General features: G+C 43.4%; 1 protein-coding gene across 3 annotated transcripts in view; it reads right to left on the bottom strand.

Moving 5' to 3' along the window:
- Nucleotides 1–6,115: 6,115 nt before the first annotated feature.
- The window catches only part of CPED1 (cadherin like and PC-esterase domain containing 1), a 463,541-nt gene continuing 447,444 nt past the window's right edge, over nt 6,116–22,212 (bottom strand). For 2 of the 3 annotated variants that reach the window (XR_005774778.1, XR_005774791.1), the window contains exons 21-23: nt 21,541–21,687; nt 6,384–6,927; nt 6,116–6,335 (exon numbers count right to left, since the gene is read on the bottom strand). Coding sequence is in view for 1 of the 3 variants with exons in the window: in XM_040411583.1 (XP_040267517.1) it covers nt 6,748–6,927; nt 21,541–21,687 (327 nt within the window). In the remaining 2 variants the exon portion in view is untranslated. The other variant, XM_040411583.1, reaches the window with a different exon arrangement.

The raw sequence follows: 22,212 nt of genomic DNA, 5'->3' as shown, positions 1-22,212 counted from the left end.
AAAATGAAATAACCCTTTTAAATATATCTTTAAGTCAACTAATGCAGCTATTACTGCTAGATATGTCATTTTGCTGTAAGTGACTGTTGGGGCAAAGACACAGAGAGGAAAAATGATATAGATGATAAATGACATACAGGTGAAACTCGAAAAATTTGAATATCGTGCAAAAGTCAATTTATTTCAGTAAGGCTGGGTTCACACAAGCGTGTCCGGATTAGGTCCGGATGCGTCCCGGTGTGTTGCGGCAAACCCGCGTGAGTAGGAATGCAATTGCAGTCAGTTTTGACTGCGATTGCGTTCCGATGTTCAGTTTTTATCGTGCGGGTGCAATGTTTTTTGCACGCGCGTGATAAAAAACCGACTGTGGTACCCAGACCCGAACCCGGACTTCTTCACAGAAGTTCGGGCTTGGGATCGGTGTTCTGTAGATTGTATTATTTTCCCTTATAACATGGTTATAAGGGAAAATAATAGCATTCTGAATACAGAATGCATAGTAGGTGATCAATTGAGGGTTAAAAAAAATAAAAAAATTAACTCACCTCCTCCGCGTAGTTCCCTGTCTCTTCTTTACTTGTTTAATGATGAGCTGTCGGCTAAAGGACCTTTGGTGACGTCAGATCACATGCTCCAATCACATGGTACATCACCACGGTGATGGACCATGTGATTGGAGCATGTGATCTGACGTCACCAAAGGTCCTTTAGCCGACAGCTCATCAGAAGAGACCGGGAACTACGCGATCAAGAGGAGAAGGTGAGTTAATTTGTTTATTTTTTTTAACCCCTCCAGCGCTAGTTTACTATGCATTCTGTATTCAGAATGCTATTATTTTCCCTTATAACCATGTTATAAGGGAAAATAATACAGTGAATAGACTGTCACCTAGCAACCATGCGTGAAAATCACACCGCATCCGCACTTGCTTACGGATGCTTGCGATTTTCACGCAACCCCATTCACTTCTATGGGGCCTGCGTTGCGTGAAAAACGCAGAATATAGAGCATGCTGCGATTTTCACGCAACGCACAAGTGATGCGTGAAAATCATCGCTCATCTGAACAGCCCCATTGAAATGAATGGGTCCGGATTCAGTGCGGGTGCAATGCGTTCATCTACCGCATTGCACCCGCGCGGAAATCTCGCCCGTGTGAACGCAGCCTAATGCAAATTAAAAGGAATTGCATTAATGCAGCTTAAAATTAGAATTTTGTGAAAAGGTTCAATATTCTAGGCTCAAAGTGTCACACTCCAGTCAGCTAATTATTCCATACCCCCTGAGCAAAGGGTACCTCAAAATTGTGACTTTGAAGTTTCATAAACTATAAGCTATAATCATCCAAATTATACAAATAAAGGCTTGAAATATCTCGCTTTGCATGTAATGAGTCTATCTCATATGTTAGTTTCACCTTTTAAGTTGCATTAGGGTACTTTCACACTAGCGTTATTCTTTTCTGTCCCATCCTAGGGGCTCAATACCGGTAAAGAACTGATCAGTTTTATCCCCATGTATTCTGAATGGAGAGCAATCCCTTCAGGAAGCATCAGGATGTCTTCAGTTCAGTCTTTTTGACTGATCACTCTGCCGCAAGTGTGAAAGTAGCCTTACTGAGCCTTACTCCTCAGGAAGGAGTCGCAGTTAACTCTGAAACGCATATGGTGAAGTCTTTTCATGGAAATAAGCAAGTCATTTCTTGAACATTATAATCTCTGGAGCGCTCCAGCAAAAACGAACAGGCAAAGGGATCGGTGACTTCATAACCACGTGGGACGCCGATGCAGAGTCGAGCAGTACAAATCCAAGTAAGGCATAAGGCGTAAGGCATTGAGAGAATCGGAATCATTATTTCTGTCGATTTACATATCCTCGGCTGGTGCTTGAAAAATCGGCACACCATCGATTTAATAGTTTACCGAAATCCCTCGAGCCGCTATAGAATTTATTCACGGGGAGAGCCAGCAAAGAGCCAGCGAAGTGCGAATTACGGTCTTCAGCTCTGCAACACGTGGGACGCCACAGTGTGTGCAGCGAAGTTGGTGAACTCGTACAGAACAGTGAGTACAATTACGCTTGGATGATAAGAAATAGGAGAATATTACGGAAATACAATGATTGCACGATTATAGACTCCTTGTGCGCGATCATTCAATATCGCTAGGTCAATTGAGACCAACATGACTATGCATCGATAATTTTTTTTTTCGTGTTTTCTTCCGAATAGAATAAGAGGACTATAACACAAGTGCAATTGTGTATTATCCAGCTGCTCATCAGCAGAAACTTGCCATTATTTATACTCTATCAAGATTGACATACAGTGTGACCATTTTTTCGCCATTGTAGACCTACACGCAATTATTGGTTGTTCATGGTTTTATATATTCAGAACTTGTTTTTATCATTTGAACTTTTAATATGTAATAAAATCCTATTTTATTTTATATTGTCTATCCCCACGTGCCCCTCTATTTATTAGCCACATTAATTCTAGTGTTAATGGGGGGCCAACCTGCCTATCACAGTAATTGTTTCACCACCAGAAAGGACTAGCTATGCATATTGCTGCAAAGCACAGTGATGTACACTGAGATACAATCTCCCTGCAGGCCGGGATATAGCTGATTTAACACGCTTTGTGACTAATTAATTTGGAACAAAGCAAAAAAAAAAATTTAATTTGGCAAAGCATCCAAATCACATTTTTTTGAAACTTCGCTCATCTCTAGCTGTAATCTTTGGCCATGTGACATAAGTCATAGTTAAAGATGCCATGAAGACTCAGCCTAAGGCCTCTTTCACACTACAGTATGTCGATTTAAGTGTTTTGCGTTCGGTTTTTCACGGATCCGTTGTTCCCTTTTTTTTTTTTCCGTTGTGTTTCCCTTTCGGTTCCGTTTTTCCGTTCCGTTTTTCCGTATGGCATATACAGTATACAGTAATTACATAGAGAAAATTGGGCTGGGCATAACATTTTCAATGGATGGTTCTGTGATTTGCAGCCAAATATAGGACATGTTCTGTCTTTCAATGGAACGGAAAAACGGAAACGGAATGCATACGGAGTACATTCAGTTTTTTTTTGCGGACCCATTAAATGAATGGTTCCGTATACGGACCGTATACGGAACGCAAAAAACGGCCCGCAAAACGGAAAAAAAATACGGTAGTGTGAAAGAGGCCTAAGGCCTAGTTCACATGAACGTATGGCTTTTATAATTTTTGCGGTCTGTTTTTCACGGATCCGTTGTTCCGTTTTTGAGTTCCGTTGTGTTCCCGTTTCCTTTCCGTTTTTCCGTTCCGATTTTCCGTATGCCATGTACAGTATACAGTAATTACATAGAAAAAATTGGGCTGGGCATAACATTTTCAATAGATGGTTCAGCAAAAATGGAATGCATACGGAAGACATACGGATGCATTTCCGTATGTGTTCTGTTATTTTTGCGGACCCATTGACTTAAATGGAGCCACTGAACGTGATTTGCAGCCAAATATAGGACATGTTCTATCTTTCAACGGAACAGAAAAACGGAAATAAGGAAACGGAATGCATACGGAACACATTTCGTTTTTAATGCGGAACCATTGAAATTAATGGTTCCGTATACGAACCGTATACGGAACACAAAAAAACATAGACTCGCAAAAAAAAACGTTCGTGTGAACTAGGCCTAACAGTGAACTGTGTGGTTTTATTGTGTAAAATTGTAAAATGTGGCCACGGGAAGAAAAAGGCACTCATGGGGTAAATAAGTTAAAAAACGAGCCTCCAAAAACAGGAAGAGTGGTACTGCTCACCTGTTGTTGCACCTATTGTTCGGTGCAACTGAAATGGAGGTGAATAAGAGTGATTACGTCTCGCTGGTTGGTGCTGCCGATTGCGTCCGCGTTCACCTTTGGCGGGGGCCAAGCCGCCGTCTGGGTCAATGAATGAGGTATATTTCTGGGGGTCACAGCATCTGGACGCCACACGTGCCAGGAGCTGGGAGCAGCGCACTCTCCACCAGCGGCATCACCCCCCCACTTGAAAAAGGGGTCACGATAACAATAAAAAAAAACTCTGGTTGCGTTTTTGCGCCTATGGTCCAACCCTCCACTCGACCCCCGAGTCCAGTGGAAATATACCTCATTGTGTAAAAGTGCAAGTGGAGTGTGCAATAGTGTGGCAGTGTAATGTAGTTACATGGTGGCCATTCAGATGAATGTTCGTCCATGTAATACAGGTTATGTTCAAGGAAAAATTTTAAATTGCATTTCATTCATTTTGGGCTACAAAACATTTTTTCAAATGTTCTTTTATTAAAAATTTTCAGCTGTTTCTGAGATACAACAGTTAAAAATCCGTTTGTTATCCCATCATCTGAGAGCTCATGTGTAATTCTTATGTCTGATTACCTGACCTCATAAACACTTATTTTAGACATATTCTTATCAGCTTGATAAGGATTGAGCTATAATGAGTGTTTATGAGGTCAGAAGATTAGAGATAAGTACTACACTGATGGAATAAAAAAAAACACAAAGTCAATGGGATGTGCAAATGTAACGTAATAACATTGTGCAGTCACTGCAGATGAGACAGTGCACAGTTAGTTTTTAAGCAGAAGCAGCTCTTGCACGAGAGCCGCTAACCTTTCAAAGAGCTGATTGGCGGGGGTGTCGGGAGTCTGACTCTCACCGATCTGATGTTGATGACCTATCCTGAAAATAAGTATTCAATATGTTTGCACTGCACAACCCCTTTTAGGTCCACCAGAGAGGGAGCCAGTCTTACAGTTTGAATTTTATTTCTGGCTCAATGGAAGGGTGTCCTGATCAGGGGATCTCATACTATGACATCCATATGCCCTAACAGGCATGTCCACTAGATAAGCTACAAATTTCAGTTCAGAGGAGGTCCAATAAGCAGGATCCCCATTGATCTCGAGATTATGGGAGTTACAGTAACATCTGAACATACTGACTTCTGCGGCTCCAATAGATTATAATAGAGAGTGACTATGGATGATCAGTGAATGAATCATGATGTCTAGATCTAGTATAGCTGAACATGAATGCTTCTTTACTATTCTTAACCATGAATCTGGCCTCCCACAAATCTCTCACCAGCTGCACACTGTTATTTACAAGGCAATTACCCAATGAAGTACACAAAGTAGCTTTGTTTTTTATTGTAAAATCCTGGTTAATTACAGGCTAAAGGGGTATTTTACATCTATCTAATCAGGAAACGTCAGCCTCCAGGATCCAGTTACACAATTAGCACACATTTTGTACCACCTCGTAAAGTGAAAATATAGACTCCTGTACTGTACACACTTCTGGAATACTCTATATGTACATACATTACACAGATACATTACCTGTTATGATGATGTATCGCTTACACTTTCTTTTTTATGTTTCCTCCACCATAACTTTATAGTTCTTTTTAGATGTCATGTGCTTTTCTAAAGTTAGCAATACATCTTTCCTCAATAAGAGCTTTCACATTTTTATAAAGAGGGGAACCTTCATTGGAAAGGGGCAAGCACCAAGTTATTTCCCAACATTTGTATTGTTCAATTGTCTTTGCATTGCTGAACATGGATCTTTCTTGAACAGTAGTAAAGTAATGCTAGTCATAACATTTACCATTAAAGGGGGTCTATCACCAGTTTTATGCTTCTATCTGAGGGCAAGATAAACTGATGACAGATTCCCTAAACAAAATGCTGCCGCTTACTTGAATTGACCCAGTTGCTTTGCTAAAATCTGACTGGGTAGCAGCAGTGTTAACTAAACACTGGAATCCACTCATTACAGAATGTATACTATGGGGTCCTCATATTCTTAAGCAGTGATGGTCAGTTCACAGTGTTCGCCAGCGAACACATGCAGGCTGCCATCTTTAGTAAGTCCGGCGATACACAGGTAAGCCCTTACCTGTGCCTGTGCCGGGAGCCGGTCTGAAACAAATGCGGTCACCGGGAGCAGGCAGTTTCGAGAACAGCCCGATGAAGGCCCCCGGCGGCTGTTCTCAGATGCCTGTTCCCGGTGACTGCATTTGATTTCAGACTGGCTCCCGACACAGGCACAGGTAAGGGCTTACCTGTGCATCGCCGGACGGGTGAGTCTACCTTACTAAAGATGGCAGCCCGCATGTGTTTGGTGAACTGACCATCACTGTTCTTGAGGTCCCAGTTTTCCTCATATCTCTGCCGCTTATTGACAGCTATCTTACTCCAGAAATCAGTGGTAGGAGAGGAGAGCCGAGAGCTCATGAGTGTGAGGAACACCTAGCTCATGAGTGTGAGGAACACCTAGCTCATGAGTGTGAGGAACACCTAGCTCATGAGTGTGAGGAACACCTAGCTTATGAGCATGAGGAACACCTAGCTCATGCTCTGTATTTAGTCAACTCCAGTGCTCGGTCATGCTCAAGTTGTTTTAACAAAATGGCTGAGCGAATTCAAGAAAGTAACCCAGCATTTTGCTCAGGCCATGTGTTACCAATTTATGCTACCCTCATATAGGAGCATAAAACTGCTGAAAGATTCCCTTTTATATTGTATTTTGAAGCATAAACATTTGACGGATGGAGCAGATTTCCATCAAACAATAATTTTTAATCATGAGACCTCCTAACTGCAGAGGTTGGACGGAGAGTGATAGTGAAGACATCCAGGGGATGAGGTCTATCCAGTTTGTGATGGAAGTGTCCTGCAGAGGAAGGTTCATGCTTGTCCTGTTTCTTCATCACGTACACATTCTGCTGAGGAGGATTTCAGAATAAACTTGATTCACTGGACCTTGAACATGATACAGTGATTTTAAATATGACAAATTGCCATAAACTTGGGGGAATATTTTGCCTCCAAATGTATAGTTCTTTAATAATTTAATTTTCTTTTCTTTTACATGCTTGGATTTCACAACCTAAAAGGAAATTAAGAAATTAAGAAACATCAGAAAAGTCATCATTGATGTAATTAACCATTCTGTATCTGTCATCAGTAAACACCCAGCATGCCCTGACAACGTATTGGTGTGGAGGAGGTAATGTGACAAGACAAATATATTTTCTTAAAAGTGCTTTCTGTCCTATTAGTTGTTTTATTTCCATGGATCTTTGGAACAAACACAATTTTATGATTATTGGCCGTATTCATCTGTGCTAGGGCAAGAAATGCTTCAGAAATTCCAATGATTGGAAATGTCTTCACTACTGTGCTTCTGGTAAATCCTTCCATGTCACACATAAACCAGTCATAGTGCAAAATCAGTTACAGTCAGTAATCCATACCTGTACAATTCTCTAAGAAGTATAGTAAGATTGCAGCAGATGCCAGGAATAGAATGGCAGGGAACTTATCAACCTCTGTGCAGTGCAAAAGTGGCATCAAAACATCCCAAACTTTAGTAAAAGTACAATTTTCCCAAATAATTGTGATTTTTATTTTTTTTCATCACACTTGGCACTTCTCTGTAGGCTTGCCTACAGTGGGGGTGCACTAAATATTACCCTAACCATAAGATCTGTTTCTTAAAGCTACAATTTAATAGTCCAAGACCACTTTGATTTTGTGAGGTTTTTTTTGGTGGGGAAGTTCTAATGCGAAGAATGACCAACTACAAATAAAATAGACATAGTTGAGAATAATTTAAGTACGTTCTTTAGGTCCTAAGACAACTCTTGTAAGTGAAGAATTAAATACTGCACAGTCGTACACATTGCAGGAACCTATAACCAGTACTGTGGCTTATTTAACTGTTAAACCATCTGGTCAGATACACCCTCATCATCTTCTGATGAAGCTGAAGTAATCCCAGAAGGCTAAACCCAGCAGTACAGATAATGGCTGTTTAAAATGATCATGTATTACATGCCAATGCATTGTACAGCTGCTTGCTCTAGCCATCTTGGTAAAAGACACAACTAGTAAATGGCGGTATTATACTTGATTCTGCTGTAGCTTTATACCTTGTACCTCACATAGCTGAGCATTATGCACTCTGTCCTTTCACAAAGTTAAAAAAATTTGTGCAATAGTTTAAAACATACTGGCAGAAGCACATGAACGCTGCAGCCAATCACAGTACGGTACACCTGGATGGACTACCCGAGTATTGGTGCCAGAGCGGCAAGAGATTTAACTGGCAAGTTATTCTTAGGCTACATTCACACGTCCGCAAATGGGTCCGCATCCGTTCCGCAATTTTGCGGAACGGGTGCGGACCCATTCATTTTCTATGGGGACGGAATGGATGCGGACAGCACACAGTGTGCCGGGCGATTGTGTTGTGGATCCGCAATTTGCGGGTCCGCAACACACCACGGACGTGTGAATGTAGCCTTTTAGTCTAAGACAATCCTTTAAAGCAGGCATCCTCAAACTGCGGCCCTCCAGCTGTTGTAAAACTACAACTCCCACAATGCCCTGCTGTAGGCTGATACCTGTAGGCTGTTCGGGCATGCTGGGAGTTGTAGTTTTTCAACAGCTGGAGGGCCGCAGTTTGAGGATGCCTGCTTTAAAGCTTGTCAATAAGGGTCCATTCACACGTCCGCAAAATGGGTCTGCATCCGTTCCAAAATTTTGTGGAACGGGTGCGGACCCATGCATTTTCAATGGGACCACGAAAGATGCGGACAGCACACAGTGTGCTGTCCGCATCCGCACTTTCGTTCCGCGTCTCCTCAAAAAAATAGAACATGTCCTATTTTTGCCTGCAGACACGGACAAGAAAAGGCATTTCTAATATAGTGCCGGCTATGTGCGGTCCGCAAAGTGCGGAACGTCCATGGCCGATGTCCATGTTTTGCGGATCCGCAATTTGAGGACTGCAAAACAGTTGCGGACGTGTGAATGGACCCTAAAGGGAATGTGTCACCTATAATTTGTTTGTCAGTTAAAACCAGATAGTGCCACATATACTTTTTTTGTAATCTCTTTTTATTTTCTCATTGTACAGGGTGACCCACAAAAAATTAGCCCGTCTCCAGTGATAGTATGTCAAGAACGAGCAAGTGGATTGCTGTTTTTTAATGACCCACAAGTCAGAAAAGATGCTGTAAGTGGCCCCTGTTGACGTCTATGCATCTTTGGGCACGTCGGATTATACTGGCTCATACGGCTTGTGATGCTGCGGATAGTGTTTGTGAGGTTTTCCTTCAGTTCATCCAGGGGATGTGGATGGTTAGCGGACATGTCTGGGGAACGTCGTGGCCATAACCCCTTGCGCACAGTCAGCATCTTTGGGATGTGGTGGAACGGGAGCTTCGTGCCCTGGATGTGCATCCCTCAAATCTCCATCAACTGCAAGATGCTATTCTATCAATATGGGCCAACATTTCTAAAGAATGCTATCAGCTCCTTGTTGAATCAATGCACATAAAATTAAGGCAGTTCTGAAGGCAAAAGGGGGTCCAACACCGTATTAGTATGGTGTTCCTAATAATTCTTTAGGTGAGTGTAATTAGTTAGATTCTAATCAAATATCCACATGACAGGTTCCCTTTAAGGCCTCATTTACCAAGGACTGTCCTTGTTGCCCCTAACGACCAATCAGAGCTCAGCTTTCATTTCTTTAACTGCTCCAGAAAAGTTAAATCTGCTCTCTGATTGGTTGCTATGGACAACGAAGACAGTCTTACCAATAGGTAGCATTGATGAATAAGAACCCATTCCTCAACGGGGAGGTGCGACTATGTTATTATTTATTGTATGTAATCCCCAAATATTACATATATAACATGCATTTATATATTCAGGCCAGGCTGTGTTCCAATGTAGACACAAAATGGGACATGTGTCTAAATTTGCTACTTTCAGACACCATAAAACTGGCGTAGAAGATTGATCCATTCGCCCCACAGGTATTACTGTAGCAATGCTCTACTAACTTGGTTATTTCATAATGAATTTCATTTTAAGAGATATTCCCATCTTGGACATTTATGGCATATCCATAGGATGGGGCCCCCGAAGTGTACAGACAGCACGTTGCGCATGCGTGGCCACCCTTCATTCACTGCTATGGAACTTCAGAAAATAGCTGAGTCCAATAGTGGTGAATGGAGAGGTGGCCACGCTTCCGAAAACAGCCGAGTGTGCTCGCTATTTTTGGAATTTCAATAGCAAATAATGAAAAGGATGCTGCGCATGTGCAATTCGCTCTCCGTTTAATTTGGACTCCTCTTCTGGAGATATGAGTGGGTCCCAGAGGTTGGACCCCCACTTATAAGACATTTATGGCACATCCTATCAATATATGCCGTATATGTCTCAGATAGGAATACCCCTTTAAACTCCTCCCTGAGTAAATCATGCATACACCCATGTAAAGAACGCAAATTAAAGAAACAGAATAAAGACACAGAACACGTTAATTTGGGGATAAATGGCCAAATTGTTTATTTTAAATATAAAAAAATGGTAAAACCCCCGACTCACGGAGAGTCACCCTCCAGCACTCAGGAAAGGAAAACCCCCTGTGGAGGAAACCTCTAGGGAACCATGGCTGGAGGGCTGCCCTTCCCTTGGGCTTAGAGGGTAATGCCACTATGTGACTGCCACATAAATGATATGCGGGGGGGTGCAGCAGCCGGGCTGATCTTGTTGGCTAAGCGGATGTCCCTTTACTCCCATTGGGCGATGGGCTTCCTGCTAGAACCTCCAAATTTCGTCAAGGTGCGGTGGGCGGGGGTTGTCAAGCTCAAGGTCCTCAGGCCATCAAGTACGGCACCAAATATGGCTGCTCTCTCGGTTTTTACAAGGGTTTTTCTCTTATGACACACATGCTTGTGATGTCACAGGTGTCTATGACTATTGTTTGTGGCAGTATTCTGAAGGGTTAACCCTTTAGTGACTGTCAATGTGCCTTACCGCAGGGGCCATTAACCCCTTCCTGACCGCACTTTGTCAATGTACTCCAGTTTGGATAAACACCATATATTTATGGTCCCCTGACGATCACAGGGTTTCCTCCTTCGCGGGAGAATGTTTGTTCTGTAACACACAGCCACTGGTCCAGGTGCCAACACCGAGTACCCTCTTATTTAACCCCTTCCAGACCGCATCATGTAAATGAACAGACTAAAAGCATGGTCCATTCAGTTTTATATGTGACCCTCAGGGACGGATTGGCCATAGACCTTACAGGGAAATTTCCCAGGGGGCCACCCAAGCCCTCCTCATGACTGCCAGCAAGGTATATAAAGATCTGGTGCTCTCAGCATTAAAGGATATGGTAATATTATTTAAATGGACCGCCTCTCCACTAAATTAGCAGCTCTGCACTGGTGTTATATTACTGCATCACTCTGATGGTGAGTGTGTAGTGATGAAGACATACAAGACGCCAGCCTGTGATGTTCTTAGGGCTGACTACATGTATTCAGTGAAACAAACGCTGCAAGCGTCTGATGGCGTGCGTGCAGCAAGGTAGAGCCTCCGGCACTATGAGGGCCGTAGCGCGGTATAAATGGAGAACTCTCCTCCCACTGACCTGCCTGCAGGGCAGAAGCCAATGAGGTGCATCTATACTGGCTGCCACACCTCCTCCTGTCATTCATCTCTCGCTATCGACGTCCGGGACAATTATGATACTGTGATCCTCGCTTAAGTAACCGCAAGTTTTAGGGGACATTATGCCTCTTCAAATAAAGACCATGTCTAATATCAATACTATTACAGGAAAAAATTGTGGCTATTCATGGTGTGAAGCATACACGCTGCGCTTTAAAAGTGCCAATTCAGGAACAAATCGCAACAATAACTAGAAACATAGTGGCATTCGGTACACTAGTCCTGCATATCCATATCTACTAGCACACAAATACAATGTGTGATAGGACATGAAAGGCAGTGGTGACATCGAGAACCGCCACAGTCTTGTTGCAGGAATTGTATGTCTTCATCACTACACACTCCCCATCAGAGTGATGTAGTAATATATCTGAACAACACCCTCTATGATAGGTTGCTATTTGCTCCTGAGGAAATACCGATCAACATCGGCAGGGAAACACGTCGAGCAATATAGAGCGCCTTTCCATGTTCCGTTTTAACAGAGTAACACCAGTGCAGAGCCGCTAATTTAGTGGAGAGGTGGTCCATTTAAATGATATTACATGGGGTCATATCCTTTACTCCGGAAGCTACAGAGGAGATTGGAGTTTTTTAAAGGATAGACCACACATGTACTGGTTTGGACTGAACCACCCCACTATCCCTCTGGGCTTTATGTAGCTCCCACATACTTCAAGGGAGACGTTTTTATGGTGGTGTGAGTTGTGGAGATGGTAAATATATCCATTTTCTATACTCCGACTCGCACCACCAGCCTGATTTTAAATAAATACTTAATAAAATGTTCTTAACATATTTTATTCAGGCAGTTCAGTTTGTACTTTTAGTACGCTAATTGGTTACCAGGAAGTAGCAGTCCCAGCATGTCCAGGCAGATATTATAGAACATCAGAGGATATTTCAGAGAGGAGATATAGGAGTAGATGACTACAACTTCCAGCATGTCCAGGCTGTTGTTATGCGATACCAGAGGACATATATGATGTCTGTCCTCTGTTGCCTGTCTTCTTGTGTCCGATGTGTAAAGGGGTTTGAACGGAGCCCAGCACAAATTGCATGTCCAGGCTCAGTCAAGGAGAGAAGACAGCAAGAGGCAGTTGAGGGGAAGATGACAGTTTGGAGGAGGGAAGAGAGTGTCTAATGGCCTCCATAGCGTGGCCCTGACAAGACAGCCCTGATCCACATGCCCTGCCACATCTTGGCAGCATGAGTTATCAGAAACTACAACCGAGATTTGTAACTATAGGGCCGTGTGCCTCAGTGAAGGATTGACACCATCAAGCTGTTTACCTGGTAGACTGTTCAGTTGCCCATAGTAACCACCAAGCTTATATATAACAAAGTAACCATCAGGCTTTGCTCCCAATGGTGACTGTAACCGCTAAACACTGCACCTCCTGCTTGAGTAAAGTCAAAATGCAATTGTCTGTCTCATGGCTGTGCCATCCTCAAGTGGGGTCCCAGGATAGGATCAAGGGTCACCAGGGGCGGATTTGGAACTTAAAGTGGCCCTGGAAAAAAACCTAAAAGTGACCCCATATTGTAGGTTGATCCAAACTGACAGAAGTAGGTGGGCTAGTAATACTGTAGTGCTGAACAAGATACTGCCCCAGCAGCACCAAATACCACAGTGCAGCACAAAATACTGACTCCTGCGCCACAGTATAAAACTGTATCATCATCCTGAGGACGACAATAAAGTTGAACTCAGGAGGGACCTGCTGCTGCTGGCCAGATGCATAAGTGCCTAATGCTCCTACATTAATTAATACTGAGAGCACCAGATCTTTATATACCTTGCTGGCAGTCATGAGGAGGGATTGGGCGGCCCCCTTGGCATTGGCCCACTGGGAAACATATAAAACTGAATGGACGATTCTTTTAGTCTGTTCATTTACATTGTGCGGCCTGGAAGGGGTTAAATAAGAGGGTACTCAGTGTTGGCACCTGGACCAGTGGCTGTGAGTTACAGAACAAACATTCCCCCGTGAAGGAGGAAACCCTGTGATCGTCAGGGGACCATAAATATATGGTGTTTATCCAAACTGGAGTACATTGACAAAGTGCGGTCAGGAAGGGGTTAAAAAAAAGAGGGTACTCGGTGTTGGCACCTGGACCAGTGGCTGTGAGTTACAGAACAAACATTCCCCCGTGAAGAGGAAACCCTGTGATCGTCAGGGGACCATAAATTTATGGTGTTTATCCAAACTGGAGTACATTGACAAAGTGCGGTCAGGAAGGGGTTAATGGCCCCTGCAGTAAGCCACATTGACAGTCACTAAAGGGTTAACCCTTCAGAATACTGCCACAAACATTAGTCATAGACACCTGTGACATCAGAAGCATGTGTGTCATAAGAGAAAAACCCTCGTAAAAAGCGAGTGAGCGGCCATATTTGGTGCCGTACTTGATGGCCTGAGGACCTTGAGCTTGACAACCCCCGCCCACCGCACCTTGACGAAATTTGGAGGTTCTAGCAGGAAGCCCATCGCCCAATGGGAGTAAAGGGACATCCGCTTAGCCAACAAGATCAGCCCGGCTGCTGCACCCCCCCCTGCATATTATTTATGTGGCAGTCACATAGTGGCATTACCCTCTAAGCCCAAGGGAAGGGCAGCCCTCCAGCCATGGTTCCCTAGAGGTTTCCTCCACAGGGGGTTTTCCTTTCCTGAGTGCTGGAGGGTAACTCTCCGTGAGTCGGGGGTTTTACCATTTCTTTATATTTAAAATAAACAATTTGGCCATTTATCCCCAAATTAACCTGTTCTGTGTCTTTATTCTGTTTCTTTAATTTGCATTCTTTTCATGGGTGAAAGCATGATTTTCTCAGGGAGGAGGTTAAAGGGGTATTCCCATCTGAGACATATACGGCATATTTATTTATTTTATGCACTTATATAGCGCTCCTATATTCCACAGCATTTTACAGACATTACTCTGTCCCCAATGGGGCTCACAATCTAAGGTCCCTATCAGTATCTCTTTGGAGTGTGGGAGGAAACCGGAGTACCCGGAGGAAACCCACGCAAACACGGGGAGAATATACAAACTCCATGCAGATGTTGCCCTTGGTTGGATTTAAACCTAGGACCCCAGCGCTGCAAGGCACCAGTGCTAACCACTGAGCCACGTGGTGCATATATTGATAGGATGTGCCATAAATGTCCAACCTCTGGGACCCACTCATATCTCCAAAACAGGAGTCCAAATTAAATGGAGAGCAAATTGCACATGCGCAGCATCCTTTTCATTATTTGCTATTGAAATTCCAAAAATAGCAAGCACACTCGGCTGTGTCCGGAAGTCCCATAGCAGCGAATGGAGAAGAAGCAGCAGAAGCGTAGCCACCTCTCCATTTACCACTATTGGACTATTTTCTGAAGTTCCATAGCAGTGAATGAAGGGTGGCCACGCATGCGCAACGTGCTGCCTGTACACTTCGGGGGCCCCATCCTATGGATATGCCATAAATGTCCAAGATGGGAATATCTCTTAAAATGAAAATCATTGTGAAATAACCAAGTTAGTAGAGCATTGCTACAGTCACGGGTAATGCTGAGGGTCAACGACTGTTCAGGTGAACGCTGTGGGGCAAATGGATCAATCTTCTACGCCAGTTTTATGGTGTCGGAAAGTAGCAAATTTAGACACATGTCCCATTTTGTGTCTACATTGGAAAACAGCCTGGCCTGAATATAAAAATGCATGTTATATATGTAATATTTGGGGATTACATACAATAAATAATAACATAGTCGCACCTCCCTGTTGAGGAATGGGTTCTTATTTATCAACGCTATCTACCGGTAAGACATTGCCCATAGCAACCATTCAGAGAGCAGATTTCATTTTTCCAGAGCAGTTAAAGAAATGAAAGCTGAGCTGTAATTGGTCGTTAGGGGCAACAAGGACAGTCCTTGGTAAATGAGGCCGTAAGATGTATGTTGAAATAGATTTTTCACATGTCTGTATCATCACAGTACAACAATAACACCACAAGTCACAGTCCCAGTGCCCTCATTGTGCCACTTTATCATAAGTGCCAGTCAATGCCCTCATAAGTTTCATCTGCTGTCTCCGTAACTGGCAGCCATAGTTCCCCAAGAAATCCCAGCAATATTGACCCCATAGGTGTTATCCACAGAGATGCCAGGGTTGATAGCCCCAGTGCCCCCACAATGGCCAACCACTGTACCCTCATAATTGAAAACCACAGTGCCCCCAAATTGCCAGCCACTGAGTCTGCATAAGTGAAATCCACACTGCTCCTACAACTTCCAGCAATATTGGTAACATAGGAGCTATTCACACTGATGTCAAAGGTGACAACCATGGTGCTCATACAAATGCCACCCACAGTGCCACTATGCCCATCTAACAAGGCAACCACAGTGCTAACATAAGAGACAGCCTTTGACAGTGCCATATTAGTGCCAGTCAAAGCCCCAAAACATTTCTACCACTGCCTCCATAATTTGCCGGGGGGTGCCAGCCACCCCTCCCTACAGATGCCAGTCACAGTTCCCCCTAACAGATAAATGTCCTATAAAACTCAGCCAAAGCCCTCTATAAGTTTCCACTATATCCATAGTTGTGCCATAAGTGACAGCCATAGTGCCCTACAAGTGCCATTGCCTCCTCTTTAGAAACCTTGAGTCCTCTCCTCCTATACTCCTTCTCTTATTTGTCCTCTATATCCCATAATAACAGAATGGACATTCTGGGAGTTGTAGTCCTCTGTCACAGTTCGCTCCTTCATAAACAGTTCATGAACCCATACCAGTGAGTTCCATGGTGTGGCATATTGCCCCATCTTGCTGGAAAAAGCAAGGCATTTTTTGGGGTTGTTTGTAAAACTGTTCAAAGATGTCCAGGTAAATTGCTGTATTCACAGATGATTTGAAGAAAATTGGGCCTACTATTCGTGCCTAATAGTAAATCTGTCAAGAAAACCAAGAACTGGCACCTATTATTAGGCTTAGTGGCCAAGTGTGAAATTTGTTTGTATTTTTTTAATTTTTTTATAGTGACATGGAAAATGAAAAATAACATCCCCATAAAGTCTTTAAAATATGTTTAACATAAAACCTTGATTTAAATAATAGGTCATTTTCCACTGTGGTTGCTGCTGCACAAAAAGTTGATTGTCAACAGATGAAGAAACTGACAGACTCCATGGACAGAAGGCTTACGACAGTTAGTGAAAAGAAGGGGGGCTACATTGATGACAGATTTTTTGGGAAATGTCAGAAATGTTTATTTGTAAATTCTGAGTTGTTTGTTTATTATTATCATTTTAACAGATGAAAATAAAGAAGTGAGATGGAACATTTCCATTTTTCATGTAGTTACATAATACCGTAATACTACACACTAATAGTTGCCCAATAATTATGCACACACAGATATTCTCCTAAGAAAGCCAAAACCTCACTTTTACTTTCTTAAATATTCAGGTTTGAGGTTTATTAACACTTTAAATTGGCCAACACTATTGCAGTTGTTCAATAATTAAATGAATCCTTCAAAAATAAAACGTGGCTAATAATTGCGCACACAGTGTATAGAGATTGGAAATGCAGTGTGTGGAAAATCAGAGTGCCAGGCGGAAAGTGCCCCCATACCTAGTGCCAGTCTGAAAATGCCACCTTTTAAAGTACAGAAAGTACCCCCATATGCAATGCTAGCCAGTGAGAATCCCCATTAACAGTGTCAGAGTGGCTCATGACCAGTATAAACCCCTCCTCTGCATGTTGGAGGACCTCCATTTCTTCAGAGATCTACATCCTTCCCTTCAGTCTTCCAGACTTTTGATTTTGCAGGAAACATCCCTGTCCTGACAAAAGTCTATAAGAGCTAATTCACATGGCACTTTGAAAAGTCAAGATCAGCCGCGTATTCAGTGACAAAAGCGTGATTTTTCAGTTTGCATGCTGCGTAATACCCGCCTGCGGACATGTCCAGTCACAACTATATACCTCTGCCTCATTAAGTGCAGCACAGCCTCCCCCAGCGAGGCAGATTCCGTGCTTTTTGGCAGGGATTCCAGGAGTCACATTTTTTTCAATAGGCTTGCAGCAGTTGTAGCAGTTCTTTCTTTCTCATCATGTTTCACTTCTGGCATCTTTAGATACAGATTTTTGAACCTAGCATGAGTACATGTAGGCATGTTATAACCCACTGTGTTTACACAATGCATCTTTTACAAAACCACTGAGATCGTCCTTTATTTTTTAAGTCACGTATAGATCAACACTACACACATTCCTGCTACATCAGCAATAAGACAATTAGGCAGCTGTCACAGATGTATTGTCTTTGTGGTGAGCAGGTGACCTTAGTAAAGGGTGCACACCACAAATATGCTCAGTGCCTTAGACTTCAGTGCCTTAGACTTTAGTGCCTTAGACTTCAATGCCTTAGACTTCCAAAATCTGTTCTAGTGAGTATCTTCTGTAAAAAGCTTTGTTTGCACGGATCCTTGCTCTGTAACTGACACGTCCAGCAGTGGCGGTTCACCTTTAGACGTTTTCTGACATGTCATAGAGTTATTATAGATATTTTTGGCACATATCATGAAGAGCATAAACAGCAAGCTACTTTGTGTCCATTAAATTCATGGGGCCAAACTACCTCTTCATATAGTCTCCACCTGTATGCATCTACTAGCTGCCTAGCATTACAGTACACGAAGAAGCATAACTTAAAGATCCTGGACCCCAGTGCCGCCCACCTAGCATGTGCTTTCTATAATACTGGTGTCTTCTAATGTGCCAGATGGGCCTTTGAGCCCCCTTGGGCTCCTGGGCCCAGTAGTGACTGCTACAGCTGCACCCCATATAGCTAAGCCCCTGAGTACAAAGCCTAAGGTACTTCATTCTACTAATGTATAATAAATATCTAAAGTGGGAAACCCCTTTAAGGGGCATGTACATAAAGGCACTGGCATAACTATAGGGGTTGCAGCAGTTGCGACCAGGCCCCTAAGCCAGAGGGGCCCAGAGGGCCCCTCTTGCCAGTTGTACTGTACTTTTCCCTTCATAAGATGCACTCATCTAATGGAAGCTCTCACTAGCCATTAGTATGCAGGAGATGTGTGTGGGGGGTGAAGCGCTGTGAGTGCTGTACTTTCCCCTCCTCCTGCTCGCTCTTCTCAGGGCCTGCGCTGCTGCATCCTGGCTGCCTGCAGCATCAGGAAGTACAGAGCGCACTATGACCTGACACTGCAGGAGGTCAGTTGACTGCAGCGTGGGCCCTGAGAAGAGAAGAGAGCATGGAGGCCGCTGGAACGGGAGAGTTGCAGCAGGAGAGGTAAGTTACTTTATTATTTTACAGTCTGATCTGAGGTCTGATCTGGGGGTCTAATGGGGGGTCTGGAGGTCTGACTAGGGGTCTGGAGGTCTGACTGGGGGTCTGGAGAGGTCTAATGGGGGGCCAGGAAGTCTGACTGGGGTCTGGGAGGTCTAATGGGGGTCTGGAGGTCTGGCTGGGGGTCTGGAGAGGTCTAATGGGGGGTCTGGAGGTCTGATTGGGGTTCTGAAGAGGTCTAATGGGGATCTGGAGGTATGACTGGGGGTCTGGAGAGGTCTAATGGGGGGTCTGGAGGTCTCACTGGGGGTCTGGAGAGGTCTATTGGGGGTCTGGAGGTCTGACTGGTGGTCTGGAGAGGTCTAATGCTGGTCTGAAGAGATCTAATGGGGGTATGGAGGTCTGATTGGGGGTTTGGAGGTCTAATGAGGGTCTGATTTGGGGTTCTGGAGGTCTAATGGGGGCTGATTTGGGGTCTGAAGGTCTAATGGGGGTCAGATATGGGGGTCTTAAGGTCTAATGGGGGTCAGATATGGGGGTTTGGAGGTCTAGTGGGAGTCTGGAGGTCTGGTCTGAGGTCTGATATGGGGGTCTGGAGGTCCAATGGGGGTCCTATCTGAGGTCTGATATTGGGTCGGGGTCTGACATGGAGGTCTAATGGGGGTCTGATCTGAGGTCTAAAACTGGGGTCTTATATGGGGTCTCACATAGAGGTCTAAAGAGGGTCTGGTCTGAGATGGGTGGTCTCATTTAGGGTTTTATATGGGGGTCTGATCTGAAAGGAAGGCGGTCTATTCTTTGTACTCGCGCACAATATAAAGGGGTGTTTTTGTACTGACATCTGTGTGGTACCACTATTTTCAGGGGGACTGTTTCAGCAGGATAGTATTGGGGGGCACAGCGGACACACTATTGGCGGTGGCACGATGGAGTGTTGAGAAGGTGAGGAGGAGGATGGAAAAGTAGGTAAGTAAGATGTCTGTTTGTTAAACTCTGAAGAGACGAGGCGTGGCTGAAAGAAGCCACCATGGTGGTCTGGTCTAACAGGAGAAGAAGAGGAAAGAGAATATCTACATCAGAGGAGATGTTGCTGGATGGAAGAGGTACATATGTGGGGCTGTATGACCCTGTATAAATAAGTGCACTTCAGGGGTTGAGATGGCAAAAAAAGCCAATGAAATTCATTTGTTTTAATGGTTGTCAAAAACAGATGCAAAAAGGCCGTTTAAAACAGACGGACAGAAACATGACGCACACACTGATGCAAAATGGTCATGAAGAAGCGACAGTGTATCTATTTTTATCGGCTGTCGTGTGAATGAACCCTAAGTTCTTGGTCTCCTATGAGATGTCACATACAGTAAATTGCATCCCCATGGTCAGACTATTGAATTGTCATGATCCTATGCATATACAAAAATGGCAGACTCTGGAGCAGAAGGAGATAGATAACAAACCAGCAGTCATCATTACTGAGACACAGGTCACTATGTAATGTATTATTTTAGTTTAGCAGAGGGGGGGGGGGGGGGGGCAGGAGTTATCGAAGTGGATCTCTAAGATCCCCTATGCTACCTTAAATGATGCCAGTTGTGAATATATTTGAGTCCTGCTTCCCACAGGATAGTTTTCCTTGTGTAAAACATATTCAGAGATTTGCATCATTTCTTTTTTTCCTACAATGTTATTTTCCAATTTAATAAATAATGATTGACTAATTGTAAATCATACCATAATGCAGCACCAAGTATGCAGTGAATAATGAGATACACAGACTGAACTGCTTCCCCTTGTCTGTAATTACATAGAGGCTATGCCACGAAAATGACCCCTTTTTATACTGAAACTGATTGCTACAGAACAGGTTCTGGCAATGTGGTTGGCTTTACACTTGCGTTTTAGTTTTCCGTTATTGAGATCCATCATAAGAAAAAAAAACGCTTCCGTTTTGTCCCTATTCATTGTAAATAGGGACAAAACTGAACTGAACAGAACGGAACGCTCCAAAATACATTCTGTTCCGTTTAGTTGCGTTCCCATACCGGAGAGCAAACCGCAACATGTTGTAGTTTGCTTTCCGGCCTGGGATGCACCCACATGACCCACAATGCAAGTCAATGGAGACGGATCAGTTTTCTCTGCCACAATCTGCCATTATAGAAAACGGATCCGTCCCCCATTGACTTTCAATGGAGTTCATGATGGATCTGTCTTGGGTATGTTACAGATGATACAACCAGATCCGTTCATAACAGGTGCAGATGGTTGTATTATCAGTAACGGAAGCGTTTTTGCTGAACCCTGCCGAATCCAGTAAAAACGCTAGTGTGAAAGTAGCCTTACATATTTATTTTAGAGTAACTGTGGGGGAATTGTAGTTTTAACATGTCGGTTAGGGGTCTTGCAGCTGGGTCCTCCATTGGTCTCAAGAGTGAGGTGATCCAATCTTAGTATAGAGATGGTTATGACTGCGGGCTACATCTACATGGAAATTATGGAAACTACTCCACCTTCACTCATCCAATAGGCCCCTTTAATGTGACCTAATGACATGTCTAATTGGCATATCTAGAACCAAGATGTTTTTTTTCCATTGAATGATTTTTCCACAATAAAATACAACATTGTAAGAAGATATCAAAATGCTAAATACCTCATGAAAGTGACATCCACATTTCCCTTGCAGGAATTCTTTGTAGCGTCCCATAGTAATACTAAATGTGTCGACTACTTCATAGCCATATAGTTTAGCTGTCTTCAGGATCAGACTATTTTCATCAGATAAATGGCTCACCTGGACCTGTAAAAAGTCCAAAAGAATAAAATATGTTGTATTTACCTATTAGAGTCATTATATGATTAGAATGTGGAACAGAAAACTCCTCATTCCTTATAATATGAAATATCCACAAGCTAAGATACAACATTTGGGTATGTGCAAGTGATAGTGGATACAGAGATATTCATATTGTAGTTAAAGAAGAACTTCCATGCTTTCCCCCCCCTCTAAACCTAAAGATATGTTTACAAGTATGTCAAAACAGCTTTTACTGTTGCTTCATCCCTGAGTCTCCTTTCTGGTTCCCTGTGCTGCTCTGCCATCTTTATCTGCCTTTTCTCTCTACTGTATTCATGGCTTCCTTCCCATGTTGCTGTTGTCTTGCCTTTAAAGAGGACCTTTCACCGATTCTTACCCTATGAACTAACTATACAGATATGTAGAGCGGCACCCGGGGATCTCACTGCACTTACTATTATCCCCGGGCGCCGCTCCGTTCTCCTGCTATGCCCTCCGGTATCTCCGCTCACTAAGTTATAGTAGGCG

This window comes from Bufo bufo, chromosome 1 (genome assembly GCF_905171765.1).
Source record: "Bufo bufo chromosome 1, aBufBuf1.1, whole genome shotgun sequence".
In the NCBI taxonomy this organism is placed as follows: domain Eukaryota; kingdom Metazoa; phylum Chordata; class Amphibia; order Anura; family Bufonidae; genus Bufo; species Bufo bufo.
This window is presented reverse-complemented; position numbering and strand designations above follow the sequence as displayed.